The sequence below is a fragment of the Anomalospiza imberbis genome, chromosome 18 (genome assembly GCF_031753505.1).
Source record: "Anomalospiza imberbis isolate Cuckoo-Finch-1a 21T00152 chromosome 18, ASM3175350v1, whole genome shotgun sequence".
In the NCBI taxonomy this organism is placed as follows: domain Eukaryota; kingdom Metazoa; phylum Chordata; class Aves; order Passeriformes; family Viduidae; genus Anomalospiza; species Anomalospiza imberbis.
The window spans coordinates 4,562,159-4,589,079 of record NC_089698.1 but is presented as its reverse complement, the minus strand read 5'-3'; the positions used below and the strand labels follow the sequence as shown (position 1 = coordinate 4,589,079).

The 26,921-nt window shown below is 53.3% G+C and overlaps 1 protein-coding gene across 3 annotated transcripts in view; it reads right to left on the bottom strand.

Moving 5' to 3' along the window:
- Nucleotides 1-9,075: 9,075 nt before the first annotated feature.
- Nucleotides 9,076-26,921, bottom strand: part of SGSM1 (small G protein signaling modulator 1) — a 32,536-nt gene continuing 14,690 nt past the window's right edge. The window contains exons 5-26 of one of the 3 annotated variants that reach the window (XM_068208644.1): nt 26,765-26,917; nt 26,218-26,285; nt 25,938-26,083; nt 25,385-25,516; nt 24,760-24,884; nt 23,292-23,359; nt 22,752-22,915; nt 22,225-22,354; nt 20,792-20,953; nt 19,779-19,917; nt 19,445-19,509; nt 18,936-19,081; nt 17,859-17,987; nt 17,257-17,439; nt 15,495-15,566; nt 14,406-14,987; nt 13,564-13,688; nt 12,332-12,414; nt 11,978-12,087; nt 11,622-11,718; nt 11,097-11,264; nt 9,076-10,801 (exon numbers count right to left, since the gene is read on the bottom strand). In XM_068208644.1, the coding sequence (XP_068064745.1) occupies nt 10,713-10,801; nt 11,097-11,264; nt 11,622-11,718; nt 11,978-12,087; nt 12,332-12,414; nt 13,564-13,688; nt 14,406-14,987; nt 15,495-15,566; nt 17,257-17,439; nt 17,859-17,987; nt 18,936-19,081; nt 19,445-19,509; nt 19,779-19,917; nt 20,792-20,953; nt 22,225-22,354; nt 22,752-22,915; nt 23,292-23,359; nt 24,760-24,884; nt 25,385-25,516; nt 25,938-26,083; nt 26,218-26,285; nt 26,765-26,917 (3,136 nt within the window). In that variant the 3' untranslated portion in view covers nt 9,076-10,712. Of the gene's footprint in view, nt 10,802-11,096; nt 11,265-11,621; nt 11,719-11,977; nt 12,088-12,331; nt 12,415-13,563; nt 13,689-14,405; nt 14,988-15,494; nt 15,567-17,256; nt 17,440-17,858; nt 17,988-18,935; nt 19,082-19,444; nt 19,510-19,778; nt 19,918-20,791; nt 20,954-22,224; nt 22,355-22,751; nt 22,919-23,291; nt 23,360-24,759; nt 24,885-25,384; nt 25,517-25,937; nt 26,084-26,217; nt 26,286-26,764; nt 26,918-26,921 lie in introns of all 3 variants that reach the window. The other 2 variants (XM_068208642.1, XM_068208643.1) reach the window with 2 other exon arrangements.

The following is a 26,921-nucleotide window of genomic DNA, read 5'->3' as shown; positions in this document are numbered from 1 at the left end:
AGCTCCCTCAGCTGCTCCAGGTGCTCCAGACCCTTTCCCAGCTCTGTTCCCTTCCCTGGACATGCTCCAACATCCCCGTGTGTGTCCTGCAGTGAGCAGAGGGCGAGGACAGGACCTGGCATGTGGCACAGCCCTGGCTCCTGGAAAGATTCTTCCCCTGTGCTCTGTCCCCACCTGAGACCCTGCATGAATCTTTGTCCCGCTGCGTTTATCAGCACTTAGCAGAGCAGAGGTGACCCCAAAAGGGGCAGAGTTAAAAGCAGAGACCTGGCCTCTCACCCCATGTATATGAATTAGGGCTGTAATTCCACCCTGCAGTGTGGATGGCAATAGTGAACAGACATTTCCAGACCCAACTTGCAGACATTTGAGCTTTGACCCTCTGTTTTATGAGTTTACTGGAGCCGTCAGAGGGATGGCAAGCAGCAATCTACAGTGAAGGAGCGCCTGCACTCAGAAAAGAATGACAGGTCCCTTATCTATGACTTTTCCATTATTCAGATACAGTTTTCAAACAAAAGGTTCCACTCCTCAGATGAGTAATGCCACTGTTTCTCCTCTCTAACATACAATTAACTTCCAGGCTGGGATCTCTTCAGAACTGAGCTAAGAATGGCATAAACCAGGGAGTACCAGTGAATGTTCCGTGCACCAGTGGGGCTGCTCCGGTGACTTAGCTCCTCTCACACAGCCTGTCAGTGCCCTGCAGTGGAGAAATGGGTTAATTGCAAATGGCACATGGACACTGCCCATGACACACCTGCACACTGAGGGCAGGGACAAACACCGGGGGGGGGCCCAGGCAGACCCCCCCAGCCCCTGCTCTGTCTCATTTCTGTCTCACCCCTGCTTGACTTCGGCAGATCCCCTCCTTTGCTCCAGCCAGGAACAGTCTCCATCTCTTCCTGCTGAGCCAGTTGCTCCTGTTATGTGAAGAGGTGGAGGTGTATGCAAAAACAGCCCGTCTGGGTCAGGGGAACACTGATCTTCCAGTGCTCCCCTGCTACCCTTCCCAGGCCCACGTGGCGTTGAAATGCTCTGGCCCTCAGCAGGGAAGCACTCCAGTGTTCTGCCTTGCAACCTTCCACCAGGTAACTGCTCCCCCAAAAGCCAGAACTATTGGTGACAGCTCAGGATGAGCCCCAGGAGGAAACAGGCGCCCCACACACCTCAAGCACTGAGCACTGCAGGAGGGTGCTCCACTGCCCACTACATATAATCTGCATAAAGGAAAACAGGAAATCCTCCCACTCTCCATCACCACCATAGCAGCTGTCCTTAAAACTCCTTTCCCACCTCTTCTCGCTCATCCACCATGGAAATCAGTGCGGAGCTACACAGAGAGCAAGTGCCTGGCTCAGAGCACAGGGAGGGCACAGCCCTGGCACTGTCTTCCTAATAAAATCCCACTGGCCATGGGGCCCTGTTTCTGCCTCTCCCATCCTCAAGTTTGTCTAGGGAACAGGGCTGGGAGAAGGAAGGCAGGAGAGAGAGTCCTGTTTCAAAGGGAATAGTCTGTTAAACACTCAGTCCAATGTCCTTGCGAAGGCTGAGCTCTGCCAGGCCCTGGAAAGAGCATCACCCCTCCGAGGGGGTGCAGGGCCTGTGGGATTACACTGTGGTGTCCACACAATTTTTCTTCCTCCAGAAAGGAGAAGTTTGGGAAGGCAGAGGCTGTCGAACCTCAGCTGCTGAAAGCAGCCATAGCCAAGGAATCCTTGACTAAAAAACAAGGATAATGGAGTGTCAAAATTGTATGTATAATGCTCTCCACTAGGAAGGAGCTGTTAGATTGCACCGTCACGGAGGTTTCAGTGCAACAGAGGGAAGAACCAGTGGGTGTGGGATTGTTGCCAGTTATATAATCCCTGGTGGTTTTGCCTGCGCTGGTTTGGGTGAGGACATGGCCCCATCCCGATCCCTGCGCTATCAGCCAGCAGCACATGGCCAGACTCGGGGGGCTGTGGGGAGAACAAAGGGATGCAGATTTCCTGGGAGTCTGCTTTTGTTTTGCCAAGCAGAAGAGTGACTCAGATTTCAGCGCACTCCTGTAACTCAGCCAACAGCAACACGTCCTTAGTCACGGCGATAAAGCCGAGGATCTGCGTTCCATTTGCCGAACTATAAAAAGCTCAAGCTCACCCACCCAAGGGCCAGGTCAGTCACTAAACCAGAGACAACCCTGAGCTGTGCGCAGCGATGGCAGCGTCTTCCTCTCCAACAACCTCTCAACTCCTGGAGACTACTCAGAAAATCCACTGAACCAGCACAGATAATCTTGGTGCTGCACTATCACAGAGCTCTCTGATAACTCCCAAGCACTCACATGTTGTTCCAACACGGCTGCCAAAGCCTTGCAGAAATGCTTTCACTTCCTGAGAAATGCTCCAGGAAACAGCACCCATACTTCCTTGTGCTTAGGGACTGGCTTAACACATCCCTGTGCTGCTGTCTCCTGGATCTGTTTTTCATGGCTGTGAGGTACATCCACAGCTCATTGGAAATGCCAGAGCATGGATTGCTCCACCTCAGTCTTTGCACTTGAAGCAAACAAAAGGAGAACTTAAACTGACAAAGGGGAGGTTTAGATTGGAGTTTAGGAAGAAATGCTTCCTTGTGAAGGTGCTGAGGCCCTGGCACAGGTTGGCCAGAGAAGCTGTGGCTGCCCCATCCCTGGAAGTGTCCAAAGCCAGGTTAGATGGGGCTTGGAGCAACCTGGGATAACGGAAGGTGTCTCTGTGAATGAGATGGACTTTAAGGTCTCTTCCATCCCAAACCACTTTGTGTTGCCCTGAGATTCCCAATCCCAGAGTAACAAAATCCCTGTTGTACAGCCCTCCATCCCCCACTGCTGCAGGGCTGGGTAGGGACCCAAGGCTGTCAGCCCCTTGCCCTGCATCAGTCAGGTGGTGGTGTCTGTACAAACTGGGCCTCTCTGCAGGATTTACCCAGGGATTGCTACAGCTGTGAATCAGCCTTTGAATTTTCCTTTGGAAAAGGCCTCTCTGAAATAGGTGCTGCTGCACCTTAAGGCAGCAGAGAGAGCTCAGGGTGTTGCCAGGACAGCACCCACCTGGGCAGATGTTTGTGCCAGGACTCAGCCAGTCCATTCATGCATGTTAACAAGGGCTATAAATACTCCAGGTTCTTCGGTGCCACGTGTCTGAGCCTGGCAGGAGGGTGTCTGAGGACGAGCACTCCCAGCTGGGCTCACCAGCACAGCCCCCAGTGCCCCCCATCACACCCAGCCCTGGGCACGGGCCACAGCCAAACTGGTTCATCTGCCAGGGCCACCCGGGAGCCAAAGAATTGGGCTTGTGGAGCAGAGGGTCAAAACAGGGCATGGGAAGTCCTGGGGCTGCCACCACCCCTCGGAGGAGCTCCCATAATCCAACCCCAGATGATGGTGAACATCTCCTGAGGAGCCCTTGTAGGCACGGGGTTGGAATAGTTTCTCTTCGGGCACAGTGCAGAGCTGCTGCCTCTCCAGAGCTGCTCCACCAGCTGCTGTCTCCTGCACTGCATGGAAGTGGCAACTGATGGAAACTTCCATGCACTTCAAAGCACAACCTCCGGATAGCTGCTTTTGTGAGAAACTATCCCAAGTTAAAAATTAATGAAATTCACTTTTAGGATCATTTACTTTCCTCTATGCGAACGGCAGGATTTTTGCCAGTCTCTCCACACTGGAACACAGAGCATTCCTGCTTTGGCACCTTGGGGATGTGGCTTCTGGTGGTTAGGTTGCCAATTAATATCAGGTAATTAACACATTTGCAAGGGTTGGTTGAATCCCACCCTGACATTTTGCAAACTCTGCGTGTTTGGGGAGTGTCTTCATCAGCTTTTGAAGTTCTGAGCTGTGAGCTCCCTGCAAACCTCAACCTGCACTGGAAACTGGGGCTGGGCCATTAGAGCAAACATGCCTCAAGAAGAAAACATATTAAGGATTAATTAAATACCAGGATTTATTTAATTAAGCCTCTTCTCATAAGTAGGTAGAGGCAGGAATCTGCAGAGATCATCCAGCCTTCCTTGCATTCCCATTTTTAGAAATGCAGTTAAATTCTGTGCTGCTTAAAACACGACATTGGGGTGATGTGGACCCTTTCTGTCTCCAACAGCAGTGCAAGAACTGACACCACAGAAGGGAGGTTGTGGGCACCTCTTCCCTCTTCCCACACATGGCATCCCCCCGTTGAACAGCTGGAAGATCCCCAAGCACCCCAGGATCTTGTGGAGTCCAGAGGGGTGACAAGTGCCAGCCCTGAGCAGGGGCAGGGAGCACAGGCACCTTGTCCTCCTCATGTTTTTGATGAAAAGCTTGTCCCTCCTGTTCCCTGAAAGAAAGGCACCGCAGCCCATCCTCTCACTGCCAGCTGAAAGGTCTGGAGACTGATCCAGGAAATACCGAGGCAAGAGAACGAGATCAAGTCCAAGGTCATTTTGAGCACCGTTGCAGAATGCACTCCCTCACCTCCTGCACAGCTCACCTGGCAGCAGAGGATCACACACAGGTATAAACCACCACCACCATGGCCCAGCTCTGGGCTGCCACCATGCCAGGGCGCTCTGTCACCTCCCCATCTGCTCTGTCTGGGGCAGTTCACTCCACACAGCACCAAGGACCTGGCCCAGCCCTTCCCCAGTGCTTTTCCTCCTCTTCAGCTGCTCTGTTTCACCACCAATTTAAATTCTCCACGTTAAGAGAAAGGACAGAGGCGACAGTGCCAGCAGAGGTGTCACTGCCAGATATCTGCCCACAGGGACAGGCTCAGCAAAGCTGGACTGAGCAGGCCAAGGGATGGGGATGGGGGAAAGAGAGGACCATGAGGGCAAGGAGGGTGCAAAAAGCAGCCCAGGTGACAGCAGGGTCCCCAGCACAGGGGACACTCACCACGAGCAACAGGGGGCTCTGGAAGCTGGGAGCAGTGTGGAAATACAGAGCATTTTGGGCACTCCATGCTCAGGGTATACCCATTCACTGCCTTCCCAAGGTCCGTGCAGCCAGAAAGAACCACCAGCATCTGATTGATTTGAAAATACATTAACCATAGAGAATAGAGTTTAATTTTTCTTTCTCAACAACAATAAGGAACAGTTTACATTAAAAAAAAAAACAACCAAAAGCGTGAATAAAATAATATAAAACAGCTATTATACCACAGTGTGGAATTCAGATAATCTAAGAACATTAGCAGCACTTCTACAAATAGATTAAAAGCTGTAAGTGCTCGTTAAGCTCAGATCGAGCAACTCCCAGAGACCAAAATGGCATCCAACAGAGAAAAGCAGCAATTCTGTGTAGGGCAACAGAAAAGTCTAATGCCAGGACACCAGATACATTCAAATCCCTGTGCTGAGGGGTAATTCCCTGTCCCACAGAGCCCCCACGATGGCTGTCACACCCTGTCACCCTGCCTGGCTCTCCAGAACACTCCTTGAACAAAGGAAGTGACAATCGTGGGTCTGAAGTTACATCCACGTTTCATTTTCAAAGCTTTTCATTAATTCTGTTTGGGAAAACAATTTATTCCCTGGCTTCTGGGAATTACTCTCCAGAGAGGAGAAATTTCTGAGAATTTAAGTCAATCTTACATAGTCACAACAATGACATTTTCAGTGTCTTAATATCCAGGATCAGGATTTTCAATTCTTTATCATCCTTAGCAGCAAAGCCATACTCACTCCTAAAACTTCCCTGTATTTAAGATCTTGTGCATAGTTTAATCTTTAGCATTCATTTGTTAAAAAATAATTCTAAAAAAATGATAAATGGTGCCTTTTCCCCCTCATCAAACACTGATGCAAAGTGCTCTTGATCTCAGTCATGTCCCACTGCTGATGGCTCAGGAGCCACCATGGAGAAGGGACTATCCCCTGCAGCACCATCCATGGGCTCTGCTCAGCCTCCATGTGCAAAATCCATCTCTAAAAGGAAGCTATTAAACTACTGAACAGGAATTTAAGGTGGAATATGCTTATCACCAATCTTAAATTAAATTAGAAATTAGATTAGACACATTAAAAGACTTCCACGGCCATTCCAACCACGTACATTCTCTGGGAAGTTCAGGATTTGGGTAAAGTTGGGAAGGAATCCACACACTGAGCTGTGTGAATGTGTGGCTATGGCACCAAATGGCCTCAGCCATGGCCCACGTGGCCACCAGAGGACAGAAATGTGGTCACACTGAGAACCACAATTGTTTAGATGCCTTAATCAGTGAAATATTGCTTATTAAGGGCAATGAGGATGCAGGAACAATCAGTGGCATTTGATCTACTTCAGGGTGTCTGAAAAAACTTTTACAGGAATTCCTGACACAGGTTCTGGTGAGTTCCAACCCTTCCATAGTGCTAGGAAGGGTTGGAACTCCATCTCTACATTGTGCTCTATCAGTTTGTGCTCACACCATAGTAAAATGCTGAAGACAAGCCCAGAACTGCTCAGTACTTGGGGAAATTCCCAAATGGACTGAGAAATAAGACAGAGGTTTTGATGACATGACCATCATTTTGGTCCTACTGATCAAAGGCTCAGAGGCTCACACTGTGCCTCTATAGAGAAAAGTGATTTAGATATTGTAATATATTTCAAAAGGAAACTTAGGGGATGAGAATCCCAAAACTTGTCCAGTCCCTGGTCAGAGGCCCATTGGCTACAGTGGCTCCCAGTGCAGGGGACCAACCTCAGGAAAATCCAGGAAAGACAGGGGAAGTAGCCAGGCAAAATAAGTAATAAATAAATAAAAAACAAAGAATAAGAAGAACATCATCCCATAAACTGTTCTTGGCCACAAGGCTTGTGTCTCCAGGGATTTTGGGACCCATCTCTTCAATAGTTCCTTATCTCAGCCTTTTTTTCACCTGTCAGTGACAAGGGCTGGCACCTGCAGTTCCACTGCTGGCTCACATTGCACTACCAGGTGCATTTGGATGAGTTAAGGGATGTTCCCCATGCCAGGGGCTGGATGAGAGCAGGACAGGGACACAGCAGGAAGTCCCTACACAAAAAGAAAAACCCTCTCAGTCTTCATGAAAAACATTCATAGCAAAGCAATTCAGGGACTCAACAGAGCAAGAGAAAAACTCCTAGGAAATTCACAAGTTTAGGAACAAACACAACTTCTAAAGGGTCTGCACAGGTGACACCAAAAGAGATGGGTACCAGGAGCTCGTTGGAAGGATGCAAGAGCAGAAAGCTCAAATGCAGGAAGAGAATCCACTTGTCACTCCCTCGGGAACACAGGGCCAGGACACAAACACTCTGTGGATTTACACACCCAAGATTATCTGAGCTCAGCAGCTCAAGTATGAGACAAACCCCAAACCCCACAGCAATGTGGGTGCTCAGTGAGGGTGTGATGGGGGCTGAACTCAGCCCGTGGAGCCCATCCTTCCTTCCTCAGGCTCAGCTTGGAGTGACTGGGGCAGGGAACGTGGGCTGGCAGCTCCTGCAACCCTTGCTGCACCCAGGGGAGAATGCAGCAGTCTCCTCAGAAAGCATGGAGTTATGGAATGGTTGGGGTTGGAAGGAAACTTAGAGATCACCCTGTTCCACCTCCTGCCATGGGCAGGGACACCTTCCACAATCCCAGGTTGTTCCAAGTCCTGTCCAACCTGGCCTGGATTCCAGGGATCCAGGGTGTGCCTTATAGTGCAGAATTTCTTCCTAAAATCCAATCTAACCCTGCCCTCTGTCAGTTTAAGGCACAGAGCTCCAGTGCCTGTTCCCACAGAGCCAACAACAGGCTAAAATAGTCCTGGGCTGGCAGTGCCATTGTTGGGGGGGTGGATTTCAGCTGCACAGAGCTGCTGGGATGAGACATTCCTCTTCCCCAAGGGGCCAGACAAGATTACTGTATATGGGCAAGCCTGGTGACAAACAGGCCATCCTTGGCTGCACAGCTGGGAGAGATCCCTGCTGGCTTCCAGCACCACGATTGCCCCTGTCAGAATTCCAGAACAAGGCTTTATCTCATGGGGATCCAGCAGGGGGGCAGAGCCAGGCAGGAGAGGCTGAGGCCAGAGAAGACCCACAAAAAGCTGCACAGCAAAACCTTTGCTTTTCAGCTTCTTAGCAGCTTTTAACCATCAAAGTGAGCCCCAGGCTCCTGGTGGGGTCTCACTGTGGGTCCCCACAAGCACAAGAACTTCCCCAGCAGCACAGCTGAAACAAAGCTTTTTTATATTAGTTTTTCTTTTTTTTTTCTTTTTTTTTTTCCCTCTTGCCCAGCCTTAAAGTCAGAACCAAGATGAAGCTAAACTGAGGTTGTGATGATGGCTCTGCTCTGAGCTTCCTGTTGCCCCACCAGAACAACTCTCCCAGCACAGGGACAGTGACAGATTGGCACATCATGGAACAGGTGCTATAGAAACCACACAGTTCTTAGAAGCAAAAGATTCCTCACCCCTCCCCATCAAAAAATAACCCACTTAGTTCACATATTTTCTCTCTATACTGTATATATATTATATATAGACACAATTCTCTGGTAAACATTTACAAGAAATCGTAAATAACATTGAAAATTTCTATCTCCATTTGCACAACAGCGCGCACTCACACGCCAGCACACAAGGACACACAGTCAGGTACAATCAATAAATAAATACTTTTTTCTCCTCCCCAGTAATTATTCAAAAAAAAAAAAACACTGCTATTGAGCGGCCCAAAGACACTCTCAGTAAATACAGACAGCAAATATTGTGCAGAATTTCTTGGCTGTTTTTGTTTAAAAAACCAAGGAAAGAAGCTTGAAAGGTTTAGTGTCAGCGACGTTGCTTGGTCAGGTGGTGTTTAAGGTGACCTTGAGGTCCCTGGCCCTCAGGAAGGGAAGAACAGAGCCCTTCCCTTTCCCTCTAGACAGGTGACAGATCTGTCCTAGAACCCTGAGGGAACAGGAGCAGCCTGGGAAGGAGGGAGCACACCAGCTTTTCACTCTGCTCGGTGGAAAGATGAAAGAATCTCACAGGAACTGGCAGATGTCAAGCTCTTTTTTTCCTGTGCTACTGCAGCCCAGCACCCTTTGGGGTTTTACTGCTTCAGGGAATTCCCAGATTGTTGGGATTACGAGGAGTGAAGGGCTTCCCATTGCTCTCCTCCTGCCCCAGCCCTTCCCTAAAGGGTTCGGGATGCGCCACTGCCTTTTCCAGCTGTGACCTCCGTGTCCGGAACACAGAAATTGCTGATTTGCCCAGAAACAGCAAACCACTCCACCACGCTGCTCAGACCTTCCCAGCAGTAGCAGTTTTCTCCTGTGCAGACTGACAAGCACCTTTTTTCTGCCAGCAACGTCTGACACGTGCCACGAGCCAACACAAACCAGCACAGACAGATGTTCCACGGGAGGAGGAAGGGCCCCTTTCCCTCCTGTGGGAGCACTCCAGCAGCAAGGCAGGAGCAGGGCCAGAGGAGAGCACACACACAGCACACATTGCACCAGGGGGGAACACAAATGTTTGCAGCAAAACTCGAGAGAAAGTACCCTCAGAGAGAGCTCCAGCCCAGCACCCCCAGCACTGCTCTCCCCAGCTGGGCTGGACCCTCCATCCACCCACCCCTCTCCTTTTCCTGTATTGTTTTTACCTGAGTTGAAAAATGACTCCGAAGCCTCTGCAGGGCAGCCTGTGTGGGACACAGCAGCTGGAGAGGCACTTCATGCAGTGGGCTCCAGGCTGTGCAGGAAAAGTGGCCACACAAGTGCATCTTCCCAAAGCAAAGCCCACTCAGGGACCTTGGGCTATTTTCCTCTCACAGGCCTGTGGGAAAAGCCCACCAAGACCTAACTAGAGATGCTCAGTGGGTTTAGAGGACTCAACAGCCAGCCCTGAAGCTGTCAGAGGGAAAGTCAGGATAATCAGGAGCTCTGACTTGCCTTCTGAGGAGTCCTTCCCTCACAAGAGCTCAGAGGAACAACAAGAGACCAGACTCCTACCACAAGCAGCTAAAGTAAGGCAGGTAAGAAAACCTCCAGCATGGAGTTCCCAGAGGAGGTCAGAACCAGATTTCCCAGCATTCAGAGAACATTACAGAGGCTGGATTTTGAAAAATAACCCCAATGCTGAGTTTGGAGCTGTTCTGAAAATCCATCCAGAAACAAACCTCTTGTGTGCTCAGATATTGTAGGAACAATGTAAAATCCTAGGGAGAAAACAGAGCCCTAAAAAAAGAAAATACTGAAGGGGAAGCAATGCATTGAGGGACAAGATCAAAAGAGGAATTTCTGCGATCAAAGTCCCCCCCATTACCGGCAGAACCTCGTTGTGTTGGTGAGAAGCTGAGAACTGGCAGCATCCCTGTGCTCGCAGGGCTGGCTGCCTTCCCACACCACAGGGAAGGGCTGCCCAAGGAAGCAGCCTTCCAAGGAATCAGCTTTCCCTCTGTGCCACCAAGCTCTGCTCCCCCAGCCTCCGAGCTGTGCCCTGGGATGTGGCACTGCCTGGGCAGTTTTGGTGGCCACGGCAGCTGCTCCGAGGCCAGGAAGCCACTGCCTGGTCCTGCTCCCAGCACAGGAACACACCTGGAGGGATCTTTGGTTGAGTCACTGCAGAAGGACTGAGCCAGGGCCTGTGCTGAGCCCAGAGGACTCCCAGCTCACATAGCAGCACGTGTCCCACCACCTGAGTCCCACAGGTGTGACACTTGGAGAAACAGGAGAAGGGAGGGGAGTCCTGGCTCTTTGGGTGCCTCGTCTGCCCCGGGTCCTTCATTTGTTCTCGATCAGAGTCTGCACTTTATAGACCAGGTCCCGAGCCAGCTTCAGGATCTGCTTGGTGTTGTGGCGCTCAGCCATTTCTGCAACACAGAGGAGACAGGTCAGGGCAGAGCACCCCCACCCCACAGCTCTGCTGCCCACATTCCCAGCCTCCCCTGGCAGGGACACCTGGCTCTGGAGAGCCATCCTTAACCAGCTCCCAGGATGGGGAAAGCACAGCCCAAACCTCATCTCCCTCCAACACGTCCAGGTTGGCCATTGGTGAGGAGAGCAGGTGGATTCCAGCCCCACCAGATCCCTCAGAGCTCTGGGTGTTAAACATTCCCACACCTGAGCAGCTGCCCCAAACTCAGCCCAACAGAGCACGAGCTGTACCATTGAAAAACTTGATGATGTCTGTAAAATCCATGTTGTTCTCCAGGATGATGTCCCGGTACATCTCCACCAGGGCCAGGGCTATGAAGAGCACGTAGTGAGCAGAGGAGACGTGAGCAGCAGCCCAGATGGTCTCCCAGACGGCGAAGACGTCGTCGTACACCAGCTCTGTGAGCAGAGAACAGCAGTTACCACTCCACTCAGCCCAGCCTGGCTCACAGAGCTCAGAGCAGCACTGGGGAGACACTCTGGGTGCTTCCTTCCCACAGGAACCTGCTCAGCTGGAAGCAGTAAGTCAGTCATCTGTAAGGAGAAATATTCTGCCTGGCAGCAGGTGACACAGGCCCCAGGACACACTCATGGAGAGGCTCAGCAGCAGCTCTGGAACAACAGGTTCTGTATCCAGACAGAACAATCAGCCAGGCGTAAACCAGGGAGAAGTGAAAAGGAATTAAAATGAGTTTAAACCTGCTGAGAAGGCTGGAAGCAGACCCTGCCCTACCCTTGGGTGGTCTCAGCACACACCTCTCTTGAAGTCCAGGAGAAACCAGCGGTAGCAGAAGTAGAAATGAGTGTAATCCCCATTCTGGTGCATCAGCTCAAAGAGCTCAGAGTCCAGAATCTGTCAAGAAAAGCAAAAGGAAACTCAGGGATGCACACACAAGGCACCAGCCATCCCTCTGCCTACTTCCCTCCATCCCACTGCTCTCCTACTGCACCAGCTCCTCCCTCCCTTTCCTGGCACACACTGCTCCAGGCCATCCTTAGAGCCCCTGCTGTCCCTCCTGCTCCCCAGCACTGAACACCCCCCTCAGCCCCTCCAGGATCAGCTTTCCCCCTTGGGTGTGAGGAGCTGCCATCCCCATGCCAGGAACTCTCACCTGGATCAGCGACCTCATGTTGGCAAAGTGGGTGTCCATGGCTCCTCCGTGGGGGAAGTTCTGGTTCATCCTCTTCATCAGCTCGGTGAAGCAGCTGAAAGCCAGAGCCTCTGTGCAGGGAGGAGAGACACCACTGCAGGGCTGCACAGCCACTGCTGCTCCTGCAGCAGCAATGTCCCTCCAGAAAGTCTAGCCTGGCTCCAGGGTGGGCTCCTGGGAGCCAGGCAGCATCACAGACAGACAGGATCCTGCTCCACACCTCCAGGCACTCCACTGCAAAGGGCCACCACCCACCTGGCACATCCCCTCACAGATCCCCACACAGGGGCAGGGAAAGCAGAGCCACCCACTCACCATCATCCAGGATGACCAGGAGAGGGGCCAGCAGGTCACACATGCCCTGCACGTAGCCAATCTCAATGTGCTGCCAGATGTAGCTGTGTGAGAGAGCAGGAGAGGTGACTTGGGACCTGAGTGCCACCACCTGTCACTTCCTTTGCCCATGCCCTGTCTCCCTTCCCAGGATGCTGGGGTAAATCACATCTGTTCATTCTGTTATCCCTGTGCTGCAAATGATTAAATTCTTGTGGTGCCTTCCAGGTAAGGCATGCGTGGCACAGTCCTGGATCAAGACCCTGCCATGGCCACATCCAGGGTCAATCCAGGGCTGTGCCATGGCCATTGCAGGGAAAATCAGCACAGGGAAAAGCAAAATGGGAAAGCACAGCACACTGGGTTTATTGGTTAAAGGTCAGAGACTGATAGAACTTGTTCATCTCTCATTCTCATCCTTCTCCCTCCATTCATCCCCGTGGTTCTCTCTGCAGACACTGCCTGCCTCCCCTTCCCACTTCCAGTGTCCCAGGGAGCACCCAGCCCTGCAGGGATATCTTCCCTTTTTTGGAAGCAAGGCAAAATGTGTTCGGAGAGGACTCAGATCTGCTGCTGGCACAAGGGAAGGATCTTTTCCATCCTGCCCACTGGTTTTCCAAAATGTGCTGTGCTGAAGGTCTAATCTCAGCAGAGATCTCCAGCCCTGGCTGTCGGGTGAAGTGACAGCACCGATGGAACAGCAGCTTCTCCTCATGTTTGCAAGATGAGTAATAATATTTTAGCCTTTGCTGCCTGTGAAGCAGCAGCTGAGCTGGAGCTGGTCTGAGCCTCTGAGTGTCACTAGGCAAGCTCAGAGTCACAGGGACTCAGAAATGCAACCAGGTCTGGCTCTCTCCAGGGATTTTGGGCAGGCACAAACCATTCCAGTGCTTTAGGCACTTTCTCATTAGCACTACAGCTTTGTGGGCTGATGCTCATTAAAACATTTGCCAGGCATGCTCCAGGAAGCAGGTGGGCTGCACTACTTCCTGGGCAGCCCAGGGAGCCCCTGCCTTGGCCAAAACCCCAGGACACAGCAGTGATGGGGAAGGACAGCCGGACACCTCGGTCTGGGAACCGCCGCATTCTTGAAACTGTGGCCCCAGTGCTGGGGTGATGAGGGGAGGAAAGCAAGGAGCAAAGCTCCATAACCACAACACAGTTTGAGGCTCCAGCCTGCAGGTGAATCCCAGGAAGGCCCCCAGAGCCCCCACCTGCACATGACGTTGCGAAGCTTCTCCAAGTTGGCGGGTGTGAAGTACCAGTAGTTGCGGTCACAGCGCTGCACGTCCTTCTCAATCCGGTGCAGGTTCACCGTGTACATGTCCAGCAGCTCTGGCTGCCCAAAACAAGAGCAGAGTTGATTTTTTTTTTTCCCAGTAAAAAGCAGGAAGAGAGCTGCAAGGGCAGTGGAGCGACAGGGCAGAGTTTGGGTGGAAGGTGGGAGCCCATCTATGCCCAGCTGTGGGATCAGTACTGGGTAAATGCAGGTAAATCCTGCCCCTCCACTCAGCCCCAGTGAGGCACATCTGGAGTGTGGTGCTCAGTTCTGGGCTCCACAGCTCAAGAAAGACAAGGAGCTGCCAGAGAGGGTCCAGCTGAGGCCAGAGAGATTATTTGGAATCTGAAGTATCTCTCTGATGAGAAGAGACTGTGGGAGCTGGGCCTGGTCAGTCTAGAGAAGAGAAGACTGAGAGGAAATCTCATCAATCCGTACAAATATCTCAAATCGTGTGCCAAAAGGAGAGTGCCAGGCTCTTTTCAGTGGTGCTGAGTGACAGCACAAGGAGCAATGGCCATAAACTGAAACACAACGACATGAGGAAAAACTTCTTCCCATGCAGGGTGGCAGAGCCCCGGAACAGCTGCCCAGGGAGTGCACGGAATCTCCCTCTCTGGAGACATCCCAAACTCACCTGGACACGTTCCTGTGTCACCTATCCCAGGTGACCCTCCCTTGGCAGGGGGGTTGGACTGGATGATCTCCAGATCTGTGGTTCAGTGGGCCTGTGAGGCAGCCAGGAAGGAACCCCCCCCATGCCAGGTCTGTACTTACAGAGTAGGTGACACCCGTGGAGGAGAGTGCAGCTGGTTCACTGCTGGTCAGATCAGTCACAGTCAGAGAGTCCAGCTGTGGGTACAGACTCTCCATCTCTGGCTCCTCAGAGAGGTTGTCCTCACTCTCCACCAGGCTCTGCTTCTCAGCCTCGCTGTCTGCCCAGCTCTCCACCACAGTCAGGGCCACAGTGTCACTGTCACGCAGGAGCCCCGCCGAGCCCTCACCCATGGGGACAAAATCCACGCTTCCACCAGTGGGAAATTCACCTTCCAGGCTGTCTTGGCCCTGCAGCTTCTCCTGCTGGACACCGTCCGTGTCCGGCGGGGCTGGCACGTCGGACCCAGCAGCCTTTCCCTGGGAGCTGGATGAGGATTTGGTGGTTTCCAGGGCACTGTCCTCGTTGCTGAAGCTGCGCTCCGAGAACCCCGATGTGATGGAGAAGTTTTGGGAAGAGGGGTGCCCAGAGTCAGGGGAACACGTGCCGTTGGGGACTGTCCCATTGGGGATCTTGCTCTGTTTGCCATCTTCCAGCTGAGAATCTACTTCAGTCTGTTCCACCTCATCCACAGATTCAAACACCTGCAAAGTGGGAAGACATCCCAGGCATTCAGCAAATGTTGGAGACGTGGGCACTACATCCCCAAGAGCTGTGTGCTCATAAGTGCCCATGTTCCCAGCAGTGGAGAGGAAGGAAAATCCCCTTTTAGCTTCTTCTGCCTGGATTTGAGTCAGTACTTGGTCATTTGCACAACTCCAAGCCCACAAATCCCTGCTCCAAAGGACTATGCTTTGCTTGGCATTATGTACTGGGCAGAAATTTCAACAGGTGTTAAACACCTGGCTATGAACAGAGGGAGCAGCCATGGGCCTTCAGGTGTGAGGCCACGGGGCAGAGCTGGCAGGTGAACATTGAACACCCCAAGCAGAGCACAGTTCTGACATTAGCAGCTCCAAAGCAGGCTGGGGACTCATTTACCTCTTCCGACACTGGTTCTGTTTGCCAGAAATCACTGTGGTTGTGGTGAGGGGTCGGCCCAAGCCAAGGCAGAGCCGTGGGGACAAGGAATGGAGGGACAAGGTGCTCACCTGGGTGCTGGAGCTGGAGTCGCTCTGCAGCCGGGCGTGGTTCTGCCGGCCGGAGCTGCAGCTCTGCGAGGACTGCAGGGGACAGGGAAAAGTGAGAAAGAAAAGAAAAGCAAAGGGGTCAGGGTGAGGGAACTCAAGCAGAGGTGGCACTTCTGCGGGTGAAGAACAAGCAGAAAATGCATCCAGCAAACATCTGATCCATGGAGGACGTTCCTGTCACATCAATGGTGCTGCATCACCCAGCACACTGCCCTGCCTCAGCCCCCGACACTGCTGGGAAGGTGACAAAGCCAAAGCTTTGTCAGGTCAATGCACTTGTTCAAGTGCTGTGTGTTGGGTCTGAAGCAGCTGCTTTCCTCTGGCCTGCATGGAGGTCACGCTGCCTCCCTGGAGTGAGAATTTCTACAAATCTCTGTCCTAATTTGGCAGCAATGCAGCTCAGCCCAGCTCAGTTTACATAAAGGATGAAGTCAGGCTATAAAACAGTCCCTCCAAGCATATTCATGGTTTTTCTCTTTTCTTCAAGGACAAATATTGATGTTTTAAGCCAGACTCAGTGGAAGCAGCTCCTCTCAAAGTCACGAGCACCCTGTTCTGGCTTCCAGCTGAAGCACAGAGGGAAGGGCTGGGCTTTGCAGGCACCAGCCTGGCTGCGTGAGGTCCCTCTGAACAACCAGCCCACAATGAGAGCGAGTCCTCCCCATTAACTGAGCAGAGGTGCAGAGCGTGGCCATGACATCACACACAAACAATAGGATTTTAAGAAAATACAGCACATTCAGAACAGCAGCTGTCCCCACCCTTGTATTGTGGGTGTTTGCTGGGCAGGGCTCTGGTGGGGAAAGGAAGGGCGACAGTTTTCCTCCATTACCATGGGAGCACTTAAAACAGGAAATTTCAGGTTGAGATGGAAAAAGGGAGGAACTTTGCGTGTGTTCTCTCTGCCAGCTCCCTTCCCAGGGCCTGATCCCAGAACAGGCACACGTGGGTCCAAAGGAAGAGCCATGGTGGAGATGCTGAGGGAATGGGAATGATTCCCAGGGCTTCAGCCAATGGAGCAGCGCCTCTGCTCACCCTGAGAGCTGCATCATCCAGTTCCACCCAGCCCCTGGCTCAGACCTGCCTTCCCTGCATCTCTCCCTCTCTGGGCACACATGTAGCCTGCAGGACTGGGGCTGAGCTCATCTCTTTCCCAAAGCACTCACATAAACTTCCCAGAGGGAAGCAGATCAAATCTCCAGCGCTCACCTCCCCTCTGGGCCAGCAGCCTGAGGTCAGGGAATGCACTGCCATGCTGGGCTCTTCTCCTCCAAGGACAAAACTCCCAGGGAAACACTCCCTGGACTCTGTTCCCAGGACTGCCTTTCCTTTCACAGGCTTTTCCCTCCACACCCTTTGGTTTGGGCTGTGGATCTCATTCCTCACTGCATTGCTAAAAGCCAGTCCCAAGGTGCTGGATGACACAGTGGATGAGGGTGTGCTGAGGCTTCCTCCATGCTGGAAAAGGGAGCCAGGAAGCCCAGTGCCCTGCCTCACAGCCCCTTAGTGCCAGGAACATGCTCTTCCTCCTCACCCCTACTTCAAACCATCTTCCATGGAGTTAATCCTGCCCCAGGAGTGTGTCAGGTAATGAGCATTTCACTTCCACAGAACACAGTGAGGAACAAGGCACACAGGTGGGCACAGGTCAGGGGAGGAGGCTGGGTAGGACCTGTGTCTCCACCCCACACGGACTCTGGGTGGGCACTGCCCAAGCCCTCACCTCGTTGCTGATGGTTGAGTCCCTGTGCATCATCCTCTGGATGTGGGAGTCCAGACTGGCCCCCGAGGAGCACTTGGCCAGGGCTGCGGCGTGCGACTCCTTCTCGCGCTGCCGGACGATGGCCTCGCAGCCCAGCCACTCTGCCATGGTGTGCTCGTAGCACGCCCGGGTCTGCTCGTCAGCCTGGGACATGAGGGGACAGGGGCTGGCAATGGCTGTCCCTGCAGAGCCCCAAACCAGCCCCAGCTGTGCCCCACGCAGGGCGGTGCACATTTGTGTGAACTGTGGTTCGTGGGACACAGCCACCCTTACCCTGCACAAAAATTTGGATGGAAAAACGCTCATCCATCTCCTCCCTGCCCTCCCAAGGTGCACGAGGCACTGAACATGAGGAGCTGCACAGGCCAGTGAGAAGCTTGGCCCTACCAATTGCTGTTGATCCAAAGGCTTGCCCCACTCCTACCTACAGCCCAGTCCAGAGTGGACATGAGGCCCAGTGGGCTCACAGGGTGGGCTCTGCTAGCAGACCCCTCCATTGGGCAGGACCAGGGCACACCAGTGAGCACACCGGGCTGCTGAGCTGGCAGCACACCCTCACCAACCTCCTTCCTCTCTGCCTCTGTCATCCCAAACTGGTAATGGCCCAGCAGGAAGGGCCACACAGCCTTCCTGATCTCGTGCTGGATCCCGCCGTAGTAGATCAGCCGCAGCAGCTCCTGGTCCTCGTAACTCTGTGGGAAGAGCCTGGGTCAGGGCACAGACACAGCCAGGATGTATGGGTGTCCCCAGCCTGGCTGTACCACCCACCAGCACCCCAACTGATGCCTCAGGTTTAAGCTTTTATATTTTTCAGATTCTGTGCTGCTTTGGTGTGTAGTTCTGAGCTTTATATGAGGGGATGGTGAGCTCTCTTCACAGGGCAGGGAGACAAAACAATTCCTTCTCCAGCTGGGGACCAAGGACAAATGATCCAAACCTCAGGCCCAAGAGCACAAACAATGCGGAGTGAAGAGAGAAAAACAAGAAGGATGGGACTTCATAAGCTAAAGCTATAATTGGACAATTAACTCCAATGTGCAAATGGACCAGAACTTCTAAAAGTGAGACACCCCATGAGCAGTCATGCATTTTGTGACCATTTTGGGTTCATCTTGGTTGTAGCCCCGGCTGGGCTTTTGTGCTGCCCAAGATGTATCAATTGAGGCCTTCTAATAAATACCTACTTTATTCTTCATCTCTTTCTAGTCTCTGTGTAAGAGAGCCCCTAGCCCATGATCCCTCAGCCTGGCCTTAAGTAGAGCCAGAGGCCGTGGGTGGACATTTTGGCTCTCCACATCAAAGACTGGCCCACCAAGGTCACTGAGGGCCACTGCTGTGCCCCTGAGCTGGCAGCACATCAAGACCCCACTCAGGACAGCAGTACCTGGGTGACAGACACTGCTGCAGGCAGGCTCTGAGCAGAAGCACTTGAAGAAGAGCAGTGCTCACTCCTCAGCTCTCACACGCCAAGGATTAGGAGCCTCAGGCTCTGTGCAGCCTGGGACAGCCTGGCTGACGTCCCTCCTTGAGGAACTTCTTGACGTGTCTCACCACCTCCCCATGCTACACCCGCTTCAGTGACACTGCCCTGGGCTCCCCGAGCCCGGCAGAGCTGGTGTGGCCCCAGGGCATGGCCCTACCGAGCTGTCCTGCAGGTATCTGTGCCAGATGTCCACGGTGAGCCCCGCGCTGGCGCTGCAGGGGACGTCGGGGGACACGATGTTGTGGTTCACCAGCGCCGACAGGTGGGTCCTCACCGTGGACAGGTGTCTGCAGTAGGCCAACCCTGCAGCAGGAACACCACACCTTCAGCTGTGCAACTCCAGGAAACACGAGGATGAAGAGCAGGAGAAAGCTCTGGTGGGGCTGGGCCCTGGGGGAGACTCCCTGCAGCCACATGCAGCCCTCGGAGCAAGGATTCTACTGGGGCAGGTCCCTCATCTTGTAGCCCCAGTGCTGCTGCTCACGGGGTCAAGGCTGAGAGGCAGAGCCCAGCTGTTTGCTCCCCACCCTGAGCACGTGCAGCAGGCTGGTCCCAGCTCCCCCAGCCACTGCCTGCTGCCCTAGCATCACTCCCAGCCCAGAGCCCAGGACCTCACCCCTTATCCTGTCACACATCCCAAGGAGCAGGGGGGTGACAAGTACTCACATCCATAGAAGGCCCGGGACAGGATCTGGTACTTCATGTTGTCACATAACAGCTTCAGCGGAGCTCTGCCAACAAAAACACACAGCACGTGAGGGCAGAAAATGCTCCTGTGCATCCCCTCAGCCTGGCTTTGATCCCACTGATCCAGCTTTGCCTGCAGAGATTCACCAGGAATGCCGCCTGGGTTCAGAGCAGCAATTCCTGCTGCCAGGCTATGGAGCAGCTGGGATGTCCCAGATGCAGGGACAAGCCTCACCTCAGCCACATCCCACTGACCCTGCCATGGCTCCTGGACACTGAGCCCTGGCTCTGCTGTGCCCCTGGGCCCTCGTACCTCTCGTGGCTGCAGCCATTGGCCGGGCCCCCGTCGGAGGAGCCGCTCTGGGAGCAGGAGGAGCAGGAGGATTTGCGGGTGCTGGGCTGCCACATGGGGGGCAGGACAGCCCCCGGAGCGTCCATCAGGTCCTGGGGCACTGCAGGAGGGCAGAGAGGAGCATCAGCTACAGCCTGGCACTGCCCTGCAGTCATGGAGCTACAGGGGCCCAACAGAGAGAGAGCTTTCATTGGCAAATGCAGCATCCCGCTCTTCCCAAGGAGACTCCAGCAGCCAAGCAGGAGCCACCACAGGGGATCACAGCACTGGTGAGCTCAGGAGAAAGGAAAGGGAATGAAGAGCACTGATGAGAGAGAGCCATTGCTAATTAACCAGCAATGTTAATCTTAAGCTGCTTCGTGCTGACCAAGGCAGAAACCCAACACCAAGGCTCCAGAGAAGGGGCTGCCGAGAGAAAACAGGATTGAAATCAGCTGCTGTCCCAGGAAGAGTAGATTACTACAAGGGAAAAGGCCCATCCCTCAAAGGATGCCATCCAAAGTTCAGGGAAAGAAGGGAGCATCCAAATCACAAGACAGGAGATGAAGACTTGGATGAAGAGGTTGAGAGGCACAGCAGGAGCTCTGCATGTTGTCACTTGTTAATCCCTGCTTAAACTCAAAGTGCTACTGCAAAGGCCTCGGGTTCTGCTCAGGTGCCACCCACACACAGCCCAGGCCACGAGGAGTAATCCTTTTTACTCCTCCTTGGAAATTAAATTGTGGTAGAAATTTCATCTTCTGGCTGGGCAAAGGTGTCCTCGCTCTCCCTTGGTCTCAGTGGCTCTCCCTGCCTGTGATAAGGAATAAATGACATTGGCAGGAAAAACATTGAATTATTCCCATAGAAGTCCCTTCCCTTCCCACTGAGCTGATGGGTCAGTGACAGTCAGTGGTGACAGGGCCAGCTCTGCAGGAGCTCTCAAGTGACAACACAGGTGAGCTGAGCACCAGACCCAACCAACAGCTCATTACACTGATGCCAAGAGGTGCCCAGAGCAGCACGGCGAGCTCGGGATCTGCCAGGGAGACTCAGACACCATTTAGGGATCACCACCATCTTGCATCCAGCTGGAATCTTCATGATCTTCCCTCTCCCAGGTGCAAGGAATGGGTGAAAAGCACCATTAATGGCAACTAGAGACACAGAGAGAGGACAAAGGCACCAATGAAAGGGGAGAAAGGAAGAAGCTGTGGAGAAGAGAGAATGAAGCAGTTCCACCCCTGGCTGAGGAGGTGCACAGGAACAGCACAGGCTGTGATGATGCCAGCTGAGGAGGTGGCAGCAATTCATTTCCCAGAAAATGTGGCCCCCAGCATGGAATTTTAAGGGGTAGATCAAAAGGCAGCCACAGAAAGGCACATCTCTATCTGCTGGTTTAGCTTCAATCAGGTTTTTATCTGACTCACTGAATTGTGTTAGTCAGCTGAAGGCAGGGAGAACCAAGTATAACCTCAACTGACGTTGTGGAGGAGTCACAGCGGATGTAATTTCTCCCTCATAGCCTCCAAAATGTAGGAAAAAGGTTTCCATCCGATTTCAGAGCTTTTTTAAAGAACACTCCACAAGTCTTCCATCTAAAACTCATTCTCTCCCCCTTCTAAAGTCACCTATGATGTCCCCAGAGGTCAAGAAACAGTTCTTGGCTTCTCACAGAAGAGTGGGGACACATGTACAGACATTTCAGCCAGGTTCAGATCATTCACCACCAGACATGAAGAGGCATTTCTGGTTTGGAGAATCCAGCAGCATCCCCTCCCTGGAGTTAGGGACTGAAGACAGGTGGGTGCAGCCTGGCAGCAGCCAGAGCAGGGTGCTGGGACCTCCCCTTTGTGCTGCAGGAGCCACACTGAAGGAACATCACTGGATTTAGTGCAGCCTGGGGGCAGCAAGAGAAGAATCAGCCCTGGGGGCTTGTGATGGCAGAAGGTGGCCCCCAAGTGACCAAAGTGAATCTTTTTACTGAAGTTATGTGTAAGAGGGGTTTTTTCTGACCATTAAGATTGTTTTGCAGCTGCAGAAACAAGGGACTCAGTAGCAAGTGGAAGTTAAAACAAAACAAACAAACAAACAAACAAACAAACCATAGAATCATGGAATGATTGGGTTGGAAGGGAATTTAGAGATGGTTTAGTTCCACCCCTTGCCATGGGCAGGGACACCTTCCATGATCCCAGCTTGCTCCAAGCCCCATCCAGCCTGGCTTTGGGGATGGGATGGGGCAGCCACATCTGGCTGTTCTCTGTGCCAAGGCCTCCCACCCTCCCAGGGAGGAATGATGGCATTTAAATCAGGCAGCACTGGCACAAGCAGAGCCCCTCCCCTGGAACCACCTCCCAGTTTGCCCCGTGCCCATCAGCGCCGTGTCCCAGCTCCTCCAACCCCCCAAAGCCCGCCCTGCACTCACCAAACTCGGTCTGTGTCCCAGGGTAGATGATCCTGAAGACATAATCCGTGGCTTCGTCATCTTCCTTGTCAGACGCGGACTCGGAGGAGCCCTGGGGGCTTCGCTTCTTCAGTTTGGGGAACACCTTTCCCTGGGGAGCAGAACCTGCCCTTCACGAGCCACCCATGTCCAACCACTCCCTTCCCGAGCTCCTGCCCCACCTGCTTTGCCATGCCTGCACATTCCCTGGGCTGGAGCAGCCTCTGGATCAAGTTTCCAGTGGCAGGTGAATCCATAACCCTGCTGGGCACAGGGTAAGTAGAGCCCAGAGAGCCAAACCCTCATAGGCAGCCCTCCCACAGCACGCCCCCCCAGCTTTCCAGAAGGGTCTGTATAGCTGGGCAAGGCCATTAGCTAAACCCAACCACCACATTTTAATATAAATTCATTGAATTTATTAATTTTCGGAGGGGATCATTTAAAACACAGCAGCCACTAATGCCAGGCAGAGGGTCCACAGGGGAGCCCCAGCAGGAACAGGCACCCACCTTTCCTCGCTGTGACCAGAGGGGTGGATCCAGCTGCCCGTGGGGCAGGAGGCCGTTCTCCAGGCAGGACAGGAACTGCAGCAAGTGCCCTCCACGGGGGAAGCGCAGAGGTGGCCTCTGGATGCCATCCTGGCTCACCAGGACAACCGTGCCACCACTGTCTACTGTTGGTGACAGCGAGAGCAGACACGGCCGTCAGTGAGGGAAACAGCACAGGCTGAGAGGCAGGAAAGCTCAGGGAATGGAAAATAAGGACTTTCTTCCTTGTGTGGATTCTCCTCCAAGTCCATGATAAGACAGGCTCTGGAAAAGGCTTGCTGGGATCAACCCCTTGGAAACCAGAGCCCTGCTCTGCAGGGAGCACTCCCAGCCAAGCACCACAGCCAGGAGCTGGAGGAAGATTTTCTAGAAGCACTTAAATCATAGTGACCACCCAGAGCTCTGGGCATCTGCCCTGGAGCCAAAGCAGAACCGTGTCCCAGAGGTAAGGGATCGAGTGCCAGGTGACACAGCCCCCAGCAGCCCCAGCTGTGGCCTTACCCTGCTGGTGACAGTGCAGATACACGATCTCCTCCAGGCGAATGGTCATGGCATAGTCCCAGTACACGCTGGAACAGAGGGACAGGGAAGCCATGAGCCTCGAGGGTGTGAGAGGCTCTGCTGCTGCTCACAGCAGCTCCAAACCCTGCTCCTGATCCCCTGGCAGCAGCCAAAGCCACAGAAAGGATGAGATCCCAGAGCAGTGATGCCAGCCTGATGAGTGACAACATCCCTCCAGAACCAGGAGCTGTCCCTGCCACCTCAGCTCAGCCAGGGCCAGTCCTGTCCCACCTGCCCTGGGTGGTTTCTCTGCCCTCACACTGTTCCCAGACAAAAGAAATGTGTCCGTGGATCCTGGCAACTGCAGGGAGGGACTGGTGCCCTGCAGAGCACCCCAAGAATCCCTCAGGAGCAGCCCTGGAGACCCAAGGAAATGTGCCCTGAGGTCCAAGCCTGGGCTGCTGCTCTGCCCCAGGGAGGGGAAATAAACCCTCACAATTTGTGGGGTTTTTTCCAAGCTCACAACAGATTTGGTCTCAGCTGCTTCTGTTCAAGAACTGTCTCAGCACACGCACCTCGAGGTGTCTGAGCAAATCTAGAACATGCTGGAGAGCCAGAGGCCACCAGACAGAGCAGAGAGGCAGGGTTTCATTCCTGTGGAGAGCCCAGCACTGCTGTCCAAGGGTGTCAGCACTCAATCACATCCCACTTCTTTGCAACAAAGCAAATTTCCAGATTCTGAGCAGCAGCAGCATCTGCCACTTTGTAAAAATAGTGCTTAAATAACATTAAAAACAGCTCGTGAAGGACGGGAAGGTGTGCAAGAGTGACTCCTTGTACAGTCATACTTACTGTGCCATCTGCCTCCTCTCTTCCTTGGTCACGTCTCGACACTGGGAATTTTTAGAACTTAGGCTGATGCCCAAGGCAAGAACTCAGCAAAGGAGTGTAGAGATGAAAACAGACTTTAGGGGAGGGTACCAGGCACAACTGGATGGCCCAGGGGCCAAGAAGAAAGGGGAGATGAAAAGCACACACAGGTAAACAAAACCCAAAAAACTACAACTGACAATGAACGAAATCCAGGCCAAGTTCTGCTGAAGATCTCTAGGTAAAAGCATCAGCGTCCTAAACACTCCCACTTTCCTGGAGCCAGGAGAAACCCAGGAGCATGGTGTGCCGGGAGGGAGGGAGGGCATTTCCCTCAGAAAATCCCCCAGGGCAACAAATGAAACCACTTTGTGTGTTTTGGAACAAGCCCCACTCCCTGGCCGAGCACTTCCCAGCAGAGACACATCTCGCACCACCTCCTGCCATGCCCCACCCTCTCCCTGCCTCCTTCCCATTACAGGCTCAAGGATGATGGTGTTTCTCTGGGAAAACAGTGATGGCTTTGCATCCCAGATCCAAACTCTGACCCAGGGGAACATTTTCCCCCCCTTGCTCTGGCACACTCGGAGCCAGTCACCTCTTCTCGTAGTCCAGGTCGCCCACGGAGCCGTTCATCAGCTGGTTGGGGGTCCACTTCAGTGCCATGATGTCAGCAGTCTGGTGAAGGGACAGATATCCCGGGATTGCCTCCATGTCATCTCGCTTGGGAAGAGAAACACAGCGACAGAGTGAGCTGGAAGATGCCACAAGCACAACACCCTGGAGCACAGTTGTGGCCCCTCTCACACAGCCCTGCCCACCCAGTCACAAACAGGGAGGAACCCCCTGTGTCCCTGGAAAACCTCCTAGCAGAGACTCCAGGACATCTCAAGGCCTTGGAAAAGGGCTGAGAGCAACTGCCCAGCTCCACCTAAAAGCAGTTTGCACTTCAGTTATTTGACTACAAGAAGCAACACGGGACAGGAGGAGGAGTTTTGTGGTAAAGAATGGGCAGGGAGAGAAGCCTGTATTTTTTACCCAGGCTGGAGCAGAGCTCTTCCATCCCACTGGGAGGATCCATATCACCTCCACAAACACAATCTACTCACTGTCCTCCCAGATGAAAAAAGGGCTTTTCTCCATCCAAGAGCAGTTTGGGACAGAACAAGGTGTTGAGGAGCAGAGCAGTGTTCCAAAGCCCAGGTTTCCCAGCAGGAACTCACCGGCTGCACCAGGACGTTGTTCTTGCCGTACAGGAGTGTGGCTCGGGAATTCTGGTGCAGGGACTCCACGTAGTCCCTGGCAGACAGGGATGGCCTGTCATCCATGCTGCCACTGGAATGTCTTTTCTGAATCTGCAAGAGACACGCCCATGAACGTGAGGTGAGCACAGACACCCTCTGGCTTCCCAAAAGCTTCTCTTGAACCTCATTCCCTCCTCTCTTCTGAGAGACACCACTAGAAATCTTTCCCTCATGGTCCTCTAAGGGGATTTCTGACTCTGTCCAAGCTCAGAGAAGCCCCAGGAGTGAATTTTGTTTGCAATGCACAGAGTAAATTCAGCTTTCTGTTCACACATTATGGTCCCAAGGGACACAGACCTTGGCATGCAGTGCCAGGAGGGGCTGGCACGCCAGTGCTCTCCATGGGCCATGTTCCCACCACCTCTGCCTCAAAGACCTCCCTCATCAGAGGGCTCCACAGGCCTTTCCAAGCAAAGGGAGCCCAGATGCTGTGGATGTAGGAGGAGCAGAGAGAGGTTTATCCCCCACTCACGCAGAGCGCCGGGCGCTTGGTGGGCGAGTCCTGGCGGCAGTGGGAGCTGTGGATCCGGTGCCTCTGGACCAGCTCATCTGCAGAGGGGTCTGTCCAGAAGTGGTCAGCAGTCTTCATCTTGGTGTATTCCAGTGCACAGGGCCCCACTGTGGAGAGGAACACCCCAAACATAAGGGAGCCATCCTTGATCCCACGGCCACGGTCACCTCCCAGATCTGCAGATCACAGATTTGGGAGCATGGGTTTGGAAAGCAAGGAGGGAAAGCAAGTAAAGTGTTACCCAATAAAGATGCTAGAATTGGCCCATCCACAGGATCCATCAAGAGAGCTTCCTTCTCATAGTACTTGCTAGAAGAAATAAAGGACAGCAGAATGATGGAGCACTGCAAAGTTATAGACAGTGGTTTAAATCCTCATCGCGCCCTTCTCTTTCTGTATCTCCCCTTGACGGGGAGAGGGCAAGAAGCCCTAAACAGGCTGAGAAATTCCTGGGGAGCAGCAACCCTCCTGCAGCACATTGCAAGCATCACCATCTCCTAACTAACCTGTCCCAGGACAGGACACCTGAGCATGCAGATCCCAGAAGACAAAGACAATGCAGCCCTGACAACCCAGCCAGGGCCAGTGTGGCCTGTCTGTATTTCAGGGAGTGCACAGTGGTCACCAGCAGCAAGGCATCCATCAGAGTCCCCACGATGGGCACGGAGTGACACACCTGGCCCGTGCCACCCAGGGGCTTCCCTGGCCCACGTGGACACAGGTGTTGCCCAGCCAGCAACACCCCCAGTGCCATGGGCAGGACATGGGTGGGCTGTGCCAGTGCTCACCTGCTGTTCTCCACCAGGTAGTGCACAATTTTATCCAGGACCTTTTCGAAGAGGGCTGTGCGGATCCAGAGGTGCTTGATGGCCTGAGGAGACAGGTTGGGCAGCTTCGGCACCTTGCGCACGTTCTCCGGGACCCCCTGGGCTTGGTTTCGCCTTT